The 15526-nt window shown below is 38.1% G+C and overlaps 1 protein-coding gene across 1 annotated transcript in view; it reads right to left on the reverse strand.

The window, feature by feature from the left end:
* MEGF11 (multiple EGF like domains 11) overlaps positions 1–15526 on the reverse strand; it is a 294124-nt gene that overhangs the window by 180487 nt on the left and 98111 nt on the right. Inside the window, exon 5 of the mRNA XM_026074925.1 lies at positions 3071–3163. Coding sequence (XP_025930710.1) covers positions 3071–3163 — 93 coding nt within the window. The remainder of the gene's footprint in view (positions 1–3070; positions 3164–15526) is intronic.

Raw genomic sequence — 15526 nt, forward strand, 5'->3', positions numbered from 1 at the left:
CAACAGATGAACTCTAACATGTAGACTGATCAGTCACTGGTAAGCTGCAAAGAACAGCAAGTTTTGTGATTGCTCTCTTACAGGCTGAGTTTTATGAAAGCACGAAACAAAGCCTGAGAAAGATGCTTAAATTGTTTGGATGACTACAGGCTGTAGCTGTAACTATTCAAAACATTTAACTGAATATGTTCTAACCAAGGGAGAATGGTAATGCTGGGGAACTAGATTTAACACCAGAATCTTGCCTCTCTGTAGGAAATCTGTGCTCAGTGTCAGAATTCATACCCTCTCCTGGCATAGTCAGTCTTTGTTGCGCACCAGAAAAGAACAACATTTGGGTCTGACGTCTGTTTTTTAAGTGACACCTGGACCTTGTGCTGGAACTCTGCTCAGGGTTGAATTTCACCCATCAAACCACGTGGTTTTAAGAAAGCTATAATGGTCTGGTCTGCAGAGTGTTGAAATACCATCTCCAAGAGAGTGAGTCTCCCTAGATCTTCTCAAAATAAAAGAAAATAGATTACCCCAGTACCAAGTAGGTTCCAGTTCTCAATATTGTTCTCAGGAGAGATCATTCAGGAAACAATTATAGCCCCTGTGAGATTTTCTAAATGTAAAGAGCATTTTGGCCAGCAACCCCTTTCCCAGTACAATAGTTTCAAAGAGCCAACATTAAAAGCAACATGCCTGCAACTTTATCTATGAAGTCACTGCTACAAAGGTCCATACAGCAAAGCTCTACGGTCCCACAGGGGGCGGGTGGCTTTCACACAGCCCACAGCTGTATGTAAAGTGCAYGTAAAGTCCAGTAAAAGTGAATACTGTTTTCCATATTATTACCAGATAACAGTAAGACATGAGTCAACATGTGGATCATCGATGTGTCTGAAAACCCTGATCAGCCTCAGTTAGGAAAAGGCTCCTAGCTTTTCTTTTAAAAATACTCTGAGTAACAAATATACTATATTCAACCTATATCTATTCTATACCTGTTCATTCAAACAAAGTCCCCTAACAACAAAGAGGCCAGTCATCCAAATTTTTAGTGTCAAACGTAAAGGTGAGTACCTCTCTCAGGTGCAGTAAAAACTATCTTCTGGGAGGCCATTCACACTCATAAGCATGCTTATTACACTTGATGGTGGTAAGTGCTTGTCAGAGCAGACCTTAGGACAAGAATGCTTGTTGCTCAGCATATAACAAATGGAATGAAAGACAATGGGCACTATAGTCCAGCGAACACACTAATTATATTAATAAAATGAAAGCTTAAATTTTGAAGCTAATCCTGGGCTATCATTTATAAAAGTTAACAGGGCATATTTAATTTAGGAATTGGCTAACGCTTCTCTTCCCACTGCTGAAACCTCATAAATGAAATATACTGGATTGCTGCCCAGTGCGGAAATAAAAGTTGTGAATAATGTTTCTATCTCAATCATTGTCAGTGCTTTAATATTCCTAATTACTTTAAAAAGCTAAATATTCAATACAGGAAAAACCTTCTTTTCTTTTATCTTCACTTGCAAGATCAGTGCAATTTTATTAGAGTCACTGGGTAGTTTTGGTCCACAAGGCCCATCTGTACAGTGACATCTTATCCTTTACTCTTCATTATTACATGGAATGGAGTACTTATTACAGTATGTGTGTATGCATGTGTGTATAAATGTTACGTCTATGTGTGCACGTCCATGTTAACACAGAGTTTTCTTTTTTTCCCATTTTTTTAACATATCCAAATGGGTATGCAGAGTATAAATACTCACTGGCTGTTAGGTTAAACATGTCCATTGCTAAAAATAACCAAAGGATAAAATGAGTTCTTGAGATTCTAGACAATATTTTACAATTGAAGGTACTATTTTTATCCAGGATTTTAGAAAGTATTAATAGATAGATATTTATTATTTTATGCTGCCTGATTTTTTCCCTTGTTCTACCTGTCAGGTAATCCCAAAATGCTGCTTCAAACCCCAAAGCATGGCCTTCCTTTCCATCCTCCTTCCTCTCTCCACTGCCTTTTCTGCTGTAACTGGGGAGACACCTGCAAAGCTGCAGATGGAACACCAGTAACTTTCCTGAACAAATTCCATCCTATTGACCTCAGTCTCCGGAGCTATTCACCTCAAGCCATATTTAACTCCTATCCTCTTCAAGACTGTCAATATTTCTAAAGTCTCCCTCTATATTTACCCTTTCTGTTATCTTTCTGCCTCATAATGTCTCTTTTTCAAAATCCCAATCACTTTGGGAGAGAGGGAGGAACTAAAGGCAAAATGAAATGTTCATTTGGTAAAGGACTCACAGCATCTGTCTAGATGCAGCTTTATTTACTCACCTGATGCACAAACAGACTTCATTTAACAAGCTTGTTTCTGTTGGGTCAGTAATGGATTGGGCCTACATTGCCTAACATCTCTGATGTTTATAGTGGAAATAATACCAGCTCTTTAGCATGAACTAATCACACAGACTTAATCATATCTTTACCAATTAATAGAATTTGACATACACATCTTCTCCAACTGAAAGAATTGACAGCCTCCAGTGCGAATTAATTCCATAGTAAAATGTGCAGAAGTTCCACCTCTACCATCACCCCAATCTCTGCAGTATGGACAATCCAGGCCGTGAATTTCAAGTCAGAAGGTGGAATCTGGGCTTCATGAAGAGGCAATGTCCTTCAACAGGACAAGGATTCTGTCTAGAAAGTATGCTTACCACCAATGTATTTAATGAAGAATGTGGCATAGTTAAGATTAGAGAACAATTTTATAATAGAGCTATATTATCTATATTAACATTCCAAATAACAGGACAGAAAGCATTGAGAGCATCCTCCGCTGCATTTAACATTTCTTTATAAAAACAAGCTAAAAGGTGAAAGCCATTATCACTTTCTCAGTAGCAAAGGGGTAATATCACAGATTAATGGTTGCAAAATAACCAACTGCCAAGCCTCATTTTCCATTTAAAGCATCCAAGTTCAGAGGCCACTGCTTTGTTTCAGGCATTCTTTTTTAACAGCAGCATGTATCTTTAATACATATTTGTAATCTTTACTCACCACTAGAGCAATCAGTACCTCCCCACCCTGGTTCACAATGACAAGTGTCAGGAGAAACGCATCTTCCGTGCACACACTCCTCTGTGCAAAGTGCTGTTGAGAAGAACAATACACAGCATTGTAAATATATTAAGTGCTTGGTAAACATACACTAAGCTATGCCTTAGAGAGCAATATTTTGTTTAAAAATATTAAACAAAACAAACAAAACAAAAAGAATTACTTGCAAGATTTAATTAATACTAAGTGACCAAAATAAAGTATAGGTCTCTTGATAGCGATAAACTCATTTGTCAGTTCAGCTCTTCATAATGAAAAACTCTTACACCAGAAACTACTTTGGTTAGCAGTTTTGCTTCATAATAAAATTTTTACCAAACTGACACTTACAATTATCATAATTAGAGAATACTAGCTTCTTCTATTACACTCAAGTTGTTACAGTTCATAAGAGAAAAAGGAGTTCAGTTTTAAAAGTGCATTAAGATGTAAAGCAGATTTGTAAAAAAACAGCTCAAGGAAAAGAAATTATTTTACTACATGATGCTGTAGCTGCAAGCGCAGCCTGGTCTTTTCAAGGACATCAAGTTTTCCATAACCAGTGTTCTATATCTTATTTGTCCAGATTAATGAAAGTTCAATCTCCCCCAGTTTCAAAATATGAAAAACTGGCTGTTTTTTCTGTCTTGCTTGCCAGTTGACTACAGGTATACATGGGATAATCTGCTTTTCTTCTAAGTAAGAACACGTCATGGTTTTACGACATTTCTTTTCCTGTGCTGCTTTGGTGTCAGATCTACCTTCCCATGTATATTGGAAAGCCCATCACATATAAACAAACCAGGACAATACTGAATAAGTACTGTAAGTATTGAACCTTACTGCTTACTACCTTTTAGAGCATTGCCAAAACCTCAGAGTGTCAGTGATTTAACCTGGCTAATTAATTTCAAACATTTAATTTTCATCTAGACTAACATGTTTAAGGTAATAATGAATGTGATGTAGCAGCAATGAGATCACTATATTAAAAGGGTTCCTGTGTTTTTATATTCTGTGTTTTTACATCAGATGGGAATCATGAGCACTGTGCTTGCTCATCCGAGAACTGACTGAAGCTAGACTACAAAAGATTTATTCCAAGACAAGGATGAATCCATTCCTTTCTTAAACAAAGTCAACAAGGCTGATTTGGGAAGTGTTTTTGTGTTGCTATATTGAAAACCAGGCTGAACTACCCAATTTATTTTAAACCAGCCATCAAATAACCATCCTAAAGTTACTGACCACTGCACCTGGATATGAAACAGTTGTTGCCAACCTTTAACTTCCCGCTCTTGGGCATTTGAACACTGGCCTCTGTATCTGACACTCTGTTTGGACTGCCACACTGGGTCACATCTCGAATCTACGCTCAGGCTGGCATCAAGGTCAATGTAAACATTTCTCTACCTATTCTGTCTTCTGGTCACCAGAGAACAAACCCAGAAACCTGTTCACAATATATTTAAATCCAACTTCAAATCACAAGTGATCTATTTATAATCTTAACTGTGGGACAAATCTCCCTGTTCTTCACTGATCAAATTGCACGTGACCAGTAATTAGAATGTTGCCTCATTATAACGACGACAAAATCTTTCTAGATTAGTCATTTCCTTTCTGGTTCTCTGTATGTCAAAATTGCAATTTATTCTTATTTCATATCTTCTGTTTAGACAGTATTGCAGGGGTCATGAAATATTGATAGCTAATTCTCTAGTCTCTAATTGTCCTAATCTTTTGTGCATTTATTTTACTTGAGTTAGGGTTTCTGAAGATAGTGAGGCATCCTAGTCTACAGATGTAGGATTAAATTCAAGATAGGATATTAGAAAAATGGGATTTTTTCATAAGAAAATATAAGCCTCATGCAATCACTTAAAAATCGCTGGTCATCTATGACAAGGAGAAGTCCAACCTCAGAATAACCATGAAGTTATAGGTTGATATTAAAGTACAGTGTGATAAAAGATGTACAATATGCTGGGATACGGGTACTTTGAAAACTGTGCTCTGCAGAGCTTTATGTAAGAATTTGATTCTCTTCTCACTGGTGTAACTCCCACATATTAATTTTATTAGAGTTAGGGAAATTGAAACTGAGATTTTTCTGTTCCCTGTATGGCCATTTACAATAATAGATCATTCTTTTATACGCTAAATGTGCAACATATTTTTATCCTTTTAACCAGACCATACTCTTGGGTCAAGGCATAATTTGTGAGCAAGAAGGTTGTTGGTGGACTATTTCTTTTCTCTTCCAAATAACAAAGCTCCTGCTCATTCTTGGTCCAAATTTAGCTGATTTAGCCCGCAGTCATATCACACCTTATCTTAACTATGTAACATAAATATGAAATAATAATGATTAATTAAGATAATAACATTTTCTTAATTACTTCTCTATAGACAGAAGTGTTGACTTCTTTAATAGTGCTCCAGTCCCTTGGGAAGAGTGTTATCTAAGACTTGTAAGCAGGACTCAAGATCGTACTCCTCATTCTAAATCAATCAGTGACATATGAATTACAAAAAGTACTATAGAGAATTGCATCTTTGGTTTTAGGTGTTTTGAAATCCCTCACAGTTGAAGGTGACAATCTTTAATGAGCAATTAAAGAGTCAAGAAAGTTAAAAACACTCCCTGGAACTGTTGGTACTCTCATCTCTGGTTTATTAACTTGCTAAAGAAGTGGCTATGAGCTCACTAGAATATAGTAATTTAAAGCTATGAAATTACATAGGACTAACCCCATATATGGGGTCACAGAAATCCCCTTTTCTAAAAGGGAAGCTAATTTGATAGAAGCCATTTTATTCTAGGAGGCAAATAATCAGACTCCTTCCACTGTCTGATTTGAATCAGGTCTATAAAGGTCCATATAAAGGACAGATTAGGGTACTACTCTGAAGCTTTACTATGGCAAATACAATTTCATATTTCCCCATATAAAAGGGAAGTCTTGTCTTGCTCTAATCTTTAGAGTTTAAATTAATTTTTCATTCTATTAACATTCAACATAATAGGATACAATGGTCCCCAAGGCATTCTTCGTAATATACTTTGTACAGCGGCTTGCAAATGATCTTACTAGTTAATGGAACTATAAAAATTACTTGCACATAAAGGTCAAGAAAAATAAAGATAAGTATATGCTTTCTGACACTGTCCTGTTCAACACACAGCCAAAGGCCCCTGGAGTAAAGAAAACTTGCATTAATGCAAGTAATATAATTCCTCCCATTATAATAGCCCAAGCAGTTCAACCTTTGGAATTCCAGGCTTTTTATGTCTGCATTTTCCCCTGACCAATTCTCTTGAACAATCCAGCACCTCATTGATCAGTTTATTATTAGCATTCCTGGCATGAGTTTAAGATCAGTTTGTAGTTTGATTCAGTCTGGTAATAAAATGACCTACATCAAAGCTCTGCCAAAATGCCAACTTTGTAGCAATGCGTTTAGCATGAGTTATTTCACCATATTCAAGGTCACACAACAACTGCTCCTTATCATGGAATGAAGTCAACAAAAGGATTCTATAACAATTCATTTGATGATTATCACTTACTCACTTTATAATTACAAACAGTGCTTTTTTTAACATATGTGGCCACTCCTCGGTGAAATCCAGAGCGACTTTGTTTTCCTTGGTGCTGCATTCCTTTGTGTGTGGACCCAAACTATGATTCTGCAGGGTTTAACCGCACTGTACAACCCTATTTTATACACGCTGTTATACCCTGCTTATCACTACTTTACCAACACATTGACCTCTAGTACTCCCTTAAGCAATGTAACTAACACCTGCCACAAATTGCCCTCTTAGCCTCTTTCCAGGAGTGAAAGTGCATTTAGAAAAGAGTTTCATTCTAGCGGAAGAATATGTAGCATTTTAGCTTGGGAAGGTTTTGCTAGCTTGTCCAAAAATATAACTTTCGTATATTATTTCACAAAAAGCACAGTCAAAAATTCGTGTCTTGTGCTTGCGATGGAATGTGGTAAGATTTACAGTGGTCATTTGAACCTGGAGGAGTTCACAACCAGCAATCCAACAAAGCCCCGTCTTCCTCCCTCTTCAGCTTGTAGGACTTTGTTGTGCCCAACAAGCAAAGTATCTTCAAAACAAAGACAAGTAAAATTACAAATTCTAAAGGAACCCAGGGTAGAAAGCAGAAAACAGGCTGCATGCACTGCACTCATAGCAGCGTGTGTTGCTGAGGGGACATGCTGGAGCGCTCTGTACTAGCTAGAGTTTCCTAGGCTCTGCAGGCTTTCTGCCCAGGGAATATAGTCCAATACTGTAGTTCAGCCAGAAGGTGATGGAAAGCATAAATAACTGGAGCCATGTTATAGTGTGCCAGGATGGGAGAGACTCAAAGACAACTGGACATAACAGAAAACATTACTAGTTGAAGATACAGATGCTGCTAGCAAAGAGAAATTCAAACACTCTCCTAAACTACACAGAATGAACTCGTCTATTGTGACTGCCCATGTGGCTAAAGGACACTGCTCCATGACTGCAAGTCCTTCAAAATATCCTCCTTTTCTCTGCCCCACCTGCAGCTTAGGTAGTCTCAGCCAGTTTTTCCCCATTATACACTGATCTCACCTAAACTCTGACCAGTTGTGTTTGTTTGCTGTGAACCAAAGGTAGACCTGCATTTTGTGTACATATGGCTGGTATCTGATTTCAGGTCATCTAACCATCTCATGCTTTATCATTGCTGGACTCCACAAAGAAGAAATTTAACGGGAGAAGTGAAGTTTTCCTTCACTATTTAATAGGTGTCCCTTGAAACAATTTGGGCCATTTTATCATATTCTCCCAGTCCCTGGTGCCACTGTTAGGGGAAAGAATATTTTGGGGGGGTGAAGTAACAGTCATTTTATGGTCAGTGGTTTCAGATAATGCAGAGAGGTCAAAGAAGATGAAAAAAGATGTTTGCCCCTTATCCATTACGAATCTATTCATTTAGGGCCACTCTGGCGGTTTCATTTCAATGTACTGGACTGACTCCAGGCTGTGCTCAGTCTAGGATATTAGCTTCATTAGATAAGCCTGTAGTCAGCTTTTGGCTAGCTTCTCTTAGAATGTGTTCAGGAAAGGGAAGTTTGATAGCAGAAGAAAGATGACCACAGCTAATTCATCCAGGTAGTTTTTCCTTATTTTTAGAGTATTGCATATTTGAGGAAATGAAGCTTCATTCTCTAAATCACTGACTTTCAGTCAGGAATCATGCTCATTAGTTGGCTTCTTGGACATTTTCTTCAATGAAGTGGGATAATAGTTCTTTGCATTGCTTAATACTTGTTTCTGTGGTGATCACTCAGGATTCATAAATTAGTTTACCACCTTGGATAGCACTTTAATGCAGGGTTTAGCAGCCTTAATAGAGGCAGAGATCTCAAAGCCTGTACAGATTTTGAGAAATTTATTGTTTCAGTGTACAACAATCCTTATTTTTCATCTCCCTCTTGGTACTCAATGAAAGTATTAATAACAAATACAAAAACAAGGAGATCAATGTGAACAAAGAAAAAATGAGATTGACACAGATCGTATAACAGCAATGGGTCACAAGATCAACTCCTTTTCCTGGTGCTGTGATGCTATTACACTTTCTGGCAGATCTGGAATTAGAGACTGTGTGTCCATGCAGTCAGATCAGAATCAGTGGTCTTTCTTGTTGGCTGGGACATGGGGAGTTTCTGACCACTGTCTTAGTGAGATACTGATCTGTTTAAGATAGCAGCTAGGTTGTGTTATCTTCAGTCTTGACACCCTGCCAAAGCTTAGGGAGTAGGCTGTGCCAGAGATGACTTGTGAAAGTCTAAAATAACAGAACTGAGGACATACATTTTGAGGATTTTGTCCTCTCCCAGGAGAAGAATCTGACATATGTCACTGTCATCATTGACAAAACATCTGAAAATCTTTATATGAATCTGTTAGGAGGTGAAGATTTGTTAATAAGCATAAAACCTATATTAGTTTCAGCTCAGATTTCTATTACCACATAAATGGCAATCTGGGGTTTTGATGACTAATGAGAAGATGAACTCAGGGACACCCACATTCTTGTCATGGGTGAGCGTCTCAGATGGATGACATGGGCTACTATACAGCTCCTGATATCATTCAAGCCAGACTTCACTGTTTCAGACTCTCAGAACCCTCAGAGGGGAGATGCTCATAGTTTACTGATTACTGGAGGAGCTGGCACTGATGAGAATCTAGTTTAGTCCACGTTGCAACATATTACCTGCTGTAGGCTTTACCCTGGGGAGTAGTTAGGAAGGCAGACTGTGTCAGGGAAAGGTTAGGGTAGAGGGAAGCCTGCCACTCTTTCTAGTTGCCATAAGAAGAGCAAGACCTGTTGAGCACCTCTTTGAATTGCAGTCTGGTTGGGTCCTAGGAACAGCTGAGCTGGAGCAGCATCCCCCTGAGAAAGGAATGGCATAACAGCAATGACCATAAAAATAGTGCCATTGACAGAAAAAGAGGAAAAGTTTAGAGCACTGCAAAAAGAGAGGTCAATGGATGTCACACATTGAACAGACTTGAAATAAGCTCTTTGTGTTATTTTGATGCCTCATTGGCTTCATCTGCTCTGGTAGAGAAGAAATGGGAGATAGTACTTGCCATTTAATCATGTCTGAACAAGAGCTGAAAAGCAGCCTCCTTGTAGCAGCAAAGGTCAGAAGAGCAGAACTGGGGTCAGTAAGCTGAACTGCTTTGTAACTTTGGCTGTGTGAATAACAGAAGAGCTTTGCAGTGCTCCCAGCACAAAGAAGGAATTGTAGGTAGGCACTGCAGGATGCTGAGCAGTCAAGTGCATCTGCACTGCAAAGTGGACAGGTTATGAGGCTGGGCAAAAGCAGCACTAATCCCTGGGTCTGTAGGTGAAGTCTAAATCACAACTAAGCTCAGGCAAGAGGATTTCTGTGAAGGCATGGGGGAGTTAAGGTTAAAAACCTAGGCATATTCTGCAATGAAGACAAAATATCCATATCTAAAGCTGGATTTCAATGAATCATGACTAACATCAAATGTAAAGGAAAGTCTTCAGACCAAGGTCAGATGGCAGTCCATACAGGGTTGGCTCTTGCTATCTGGGGACCAGGACGTACAAACTCCTGAACTTGCTCTGTGGGGTGAAGAGAGAAATTCCAGCTTCAGGTGAAATCCTGGTCACTCTAAGGTAAGTTACACTCGCAACAAACCTACCATTTCTAAGGCTCAGTCTTCCTCCCTGACAATTCACTGCAAGTGACTCTGAGCTCATAGAGAGCTCTTTGGAAATCAGTTAAATATTGAGAACTGTTGATTGTTTAAGGCCAGCAACTGATTCTATACATTTTCTGCCATTGCTTCAGCTAGGAATAATCATTCCTTTCTACCATGTTGAGGCAAAAGACTTATGCTGAGATCAATTCTGCTAATCAATTGTCTAATACAATGTTATTCTGTGGGATTATTTTCAGCATTTAACATTTTCTGGTAAATGATTTCCCATTGCCTCACTGCAGGGTTCACAACGATCATTACCACTAGTTCAAACTGTTAATGAGGTTAAGAGAGATGCTGAATCAGCAGAGCACAATCTATGACCCAGGAAAGCTTTTCCCCTCCTTCTCCCCCTCTCTTTTCCCCCCTTCCTTTTTGGTAAATTGACCAACTCTTTCAAACGATTTGTAGAAAACACATTTTCACAAGTTAATTTTCTGCTGGAAGTTGATTCATCCCACTAGCAAACTTAATGCAAATTGCACTTTATGTTGCACCTTTAATAAGAGAGCTACTGTCTTTTCCTAAGTGATGCAGAAATATTAACATCTACCGTTAAGCACTCTCTCTCACTCTCTCTACATTCCCAGGTGTGATCTAGAAGACCTTACTCCACCAAAACTCACTGCAGTCAAAAACTGATTTGCCAGCAYGAGGCTCAGTTTTTTCTGAGGACAGAAGAGGGAAGAAGCAGCTTTTCCTCCTGTGCTAAAACCAGTGGAAGAACTCTCCAGTCTTCCTGCTCCTGACCTTAGGGGAATTCTTCTTCTTGCCTTAAGGAGTGAAATTATTGCCAGGCTGGGGAATACAAGACAAGCTGGTATCTAACTAAGATCCCTGGGTCTTTCACCCTTCCTACCAACATATGGAGAATCAGCCAAACCTAATGGAAGAAGAACAAGCATAATTTGATCTCCCAAACTACCCATGATGGCAGATAGCAGCAGACTGCTGAAGGATGACCGTTCTCCAAYAGCACTAGTCACTCATAGCTATGGGCATCTTCATTTACAACCTGGGCTCTCCTAGGAGATGTGTTGGAATGGAAAGTGAATTCCCAGCTGAGAAATACAAAGTTAGAAATTAGCTAAGAATGACAAGTCAGAAATAAATAACATTCCTAGTTGAGTATAATTTTCTATTGCCTTGCTTCAAATCGGAGTTACCTCTGCTTTCTTACTATGGCAGTATCACTCAAATAGACCAAGAATGGAGGGGCTCCAACATTGGCTGAGTGTCTGTTTGATTTAAACAGTGATGAGGGAAGCATAGAGGACAGTGTCAAAGTAAATGAGCTGTTATGCAAAAAGCACTTATAACATCAGTTGCAAAGGACTGGATTCTCAGATGTGCTATATAGCAAACATAGTGAGAGAGACATGAGTAGGACTTGGGCCTAAATAGTCTAATTCAGTAATGAAGCCATCTAGCCTTGTTCTCTGGAATTCACCTTAAAATTATAGCATTTGTATATTTTGTTACAGGTTATCCCCTCAGGTCATTAAGTGAATTTCTTTGTGTACAAATTCCATCGCATTCCAGCTCCTGTGAAATATTTATTTTTGGAGCTGGTAGCATTGCCACATGTCCATAGCTCTCTGATTACTGACTTGCCCTGAATTATGGGTCTCATGCCAAGAAAATTCCATTTTCTGTCAGTAAATGACACAGCTCCACTGTTGATTGATTTTCATAGGCAAAGAATATATACTGTGTATAAGACTGAGGATGGGTGCATCAAAAATATTGTTTCTAAAAGATCAAAAGTAGACAGATCAAGATGTCTGGACTGCATGATAGTTCTGGCCATCTTTGCTGTGCAATACAACACCTAATAAAACTAAATTACCCCGATTGCCCTAGATGACTTTTAGTCCTGTAGCACATTGAATAAAGTATTGATTTTTCAAACAAGATCTCCCTTCATTCTTATTCCAGATTTCATCAAGCCAATCTAACAAAAATCCTTTTCTTTGTTTCTCACCAAAATAGGATGAATATGGACAAATTTCTAAAGGCAAATCTGTCATTGAGGCCAGGCTATTATATGGCATGGGCCCTAGAGGGCCAATGCCTTTCAGATTTCATTTCAGATCAAGCTACAAGCTGCAAATGAAGGTCACCCTGATGAAATCAAGGATAGAAGTATAGTCTGTTTGAAGATCATGTTAATATATGAGCTACACTAACATTACTGAGAATGGAATATTTAAATGCAGACAATATTCTCACTTTTCAAAAGGAACCATAGTAATGGATCACCTGTGTTTCAGAGTTACTTATTGAAAAGAACTGCAAAAAAGACCTAAGAAATAAATTATTGTATAATTACAGAGCTGATTCTAATCTCAAGCCACTAATTTAAAATTTCTGTCACTAACTCTAGACTGCAGGAGGTCAGTTGATTTCAGGATCAAGCCCAATTTCTCAGTAATGACTAATTGTCTAGAGAAACTTCCTGCTAATGAGACATGGTAAAACGTATTCTCTGATTCTTGTGATTCATACTGTTGCCTGAAAATAGAAGAAGAAAGTTGGAAATAAAAACTATTGAATGCCTTTCAGGATGCCTACCCTTTACTATAACATAAATATTAGGTAGTATTTGCATAAACAAAACTATTATGCAGTGTTTTGAGCAAAAAATAATCATTATGGACCATTTTAATGATGAGTTTAAAAGGAATTCCATTTAAATTGTAGAATTCCCTAGAAACTGACACTTTGGAATGTAGATGAAGGGAGAGCAAATCTTGAACTACATACCAGTGCGTATTTGCTTCAGTAGAGCTATTATAAGTACTATGTGGCTGTAACTGAAAGTGTACTGTTATTTGCTATAATGAATATCAGATTTAATATCTTTAAAAGAATGCTTATAAAATGTTTTGTATACAATTTCTTATTTCTTAAGCGGAAAGAGTCTGACTCAATCTATATACCTAGGTTGTAAGCTCTTTCAAGTACAGACTATCTTTTAGTAGTATTTGCATTAGCACATGGACTTCTGGGCATTACAGTAATACAAGTAAATCATAGTATTCAGAAAAGAAAAATCTTGATTAAAAGAAGGAAAGCTTTGGGATTAAATAGATTGAAAATGTCACTCGACTTACTGTATTAGAGAAAGTGAAGTTTGGAAAAGTGAGTATCTATGATAGAAATACTGAGCTTAAGATAAATTATTCAAAAACTGCTTTATGATCAAATCTGTAATGCACTGAATTTTCAGGAAAAAATTCCTTGGGGAGCCTTAAGAAACATATTAAAGTGTAAAGCATGTGCAGCTATATAATACACAAATACAAAGTGGAATGTTATCATCCTATAAAAGAAAGAAAAAAGCAATGTCTATGTAAACAGTCAAAGAAGAATATCTGGTTCTAGAGTAAGTAGCCACAGTGGGTTCTTGGTTAAAAGAGTGATGTCTCCTGATTAACCTTTTTGATGTCTGATCAATACTATTACACTGCACTGGTTTATGAAGCATTAACAGATGCTTGTCAAGTTATCAGACAACATCATCCTCTTCTTTCACTGAGAACAACTAAGAACCAAGAAATGAACACTGATTTGCCAGCTGGCTTTATTGCAAATCTAAAACTGCCATCTATGTGCACTTTAGGCATCTTGAGTCCACTCTCRCTAGCCATTTTGCCCTGTCACAGACTTTTTTTTTTGCCCCATGAAGAATTCCTGCTGTTTTGCTTCACTATCACCTACTTCACTAAAGCAGCCCTTGTGAATGTCTCAAGAAGATGCTATGCTGTATGAAGCTACATTAAGAATTAGTACATCCAAATGAAACTACAGCTCATCCTGCAATTCAGTTGTTGCTTTGATGCAACAACTGACACTTCTTACTGTTGCAGTGTTTAATGCTACTCAGAAATAGTGTATATACATAATTCCCAACTAAGCTGATGGAAGTTGTAGTGTTCAACACCTTTGAAAGTCATGTTCCTCATGCAAAAGTATGGTTTCAATAGGAAAAGTTATTTACTTGCTTTCTAAAGTCTCCCAGTGATCTCCTGCACAGTTGGCACCTTATTACTTTTTACATTTTGGCTCTAAACGATTTGTGCTTCAGAGTCACAGGTATTTTTTTATTTTACCACATATGATTACTTTCTACATATTGTGAAGAGTTGTTTATAAAAGAGTACTATCTATTTGCATTAAACTACATAGTAGCTAACCTATTTTTACAGGCTATCACATATTCATCAGAAATGGAGCTGCAAAAGTGATGGGAAGTCTATAAAATAATATATATTTTTCCTACCATGAGACATGGAGTACATTCCACTCAAGGCAAAGTTAATGGGGGAATGAGGGAAACTACACCTCCTTAAACTTCCACTCTGTAAATCCACTCCTGTGTGTTAGCCAGCATATGAGAAACCAACACTGATATATGGTATAATGTTTCATGTAGCAGGCTCATCTGGTATTTTTACTACGAATGTCAATGGTATTTAGGAGGMCTGCTAAGAGGAAGTAATCATTTCAGGTGCACATATTCCTAAAGGTCACATGAAAGATATTTACATATTATTTACAGAAGAAAGCAGAAAGCATTGCGCCTAAGTCTAACATGCAACCCACGGGCCAAATTCAATCATCTGAAATGCTTCGAGCTAGTCTCAGTCCTTTACAGAGGAGACAGGGAGTAGCTGAACTATAAGTAAATGTGCCCAAGTAACCAGCCACCTCCCCCTGCCCGCACAGTTTCACGTATTCCAGGCATCCATGGCCGTTGCTACAGATGGCTGAGAGAACAGAGAGCAGTAGGAGCAAGGCCCACAGCCCCAGCCTGCACAGCCGCCAACACTGCCCCAGCCTCGCTCAGGTTCTTAAGTTAGTAAAAATAATTGAAAATATTGGTTCACACCACTTTTCAAAGTAGTCCCCTGTCCCTATTAAAACCAAGAGGCGCAAAGACCAAAAAAGCATAAGGAGATTTCACGAGGATCCTATTGATGAGTATGTTTTATCAGCTACAGCATGGCTACCCTAGGCTACTATTCTATTGTACGCACTTCTGACTTCCTTGTAATGACATCAATTCATTTTTATTTATGGTTTCAATCTTACAAGATGACTAGACATGAGGGAAG

The sequence above is a fragment of the Apteryx rowi genome, unplaced genomic scaffold (assembly GCF_003343035.1).
Source record: "Apteryx rowi isolate R43461 unplaced genomic scaffold, aptRow1 scaffold_11, whole genome shotgun sequence".
Taxonomy (NCBI): domain Eukaryota; kingdom Metazoa; phylum Chordata; class Aves; order Apterygiformes; family Apterygidae; genus Apteryx; species Apteryx rowi.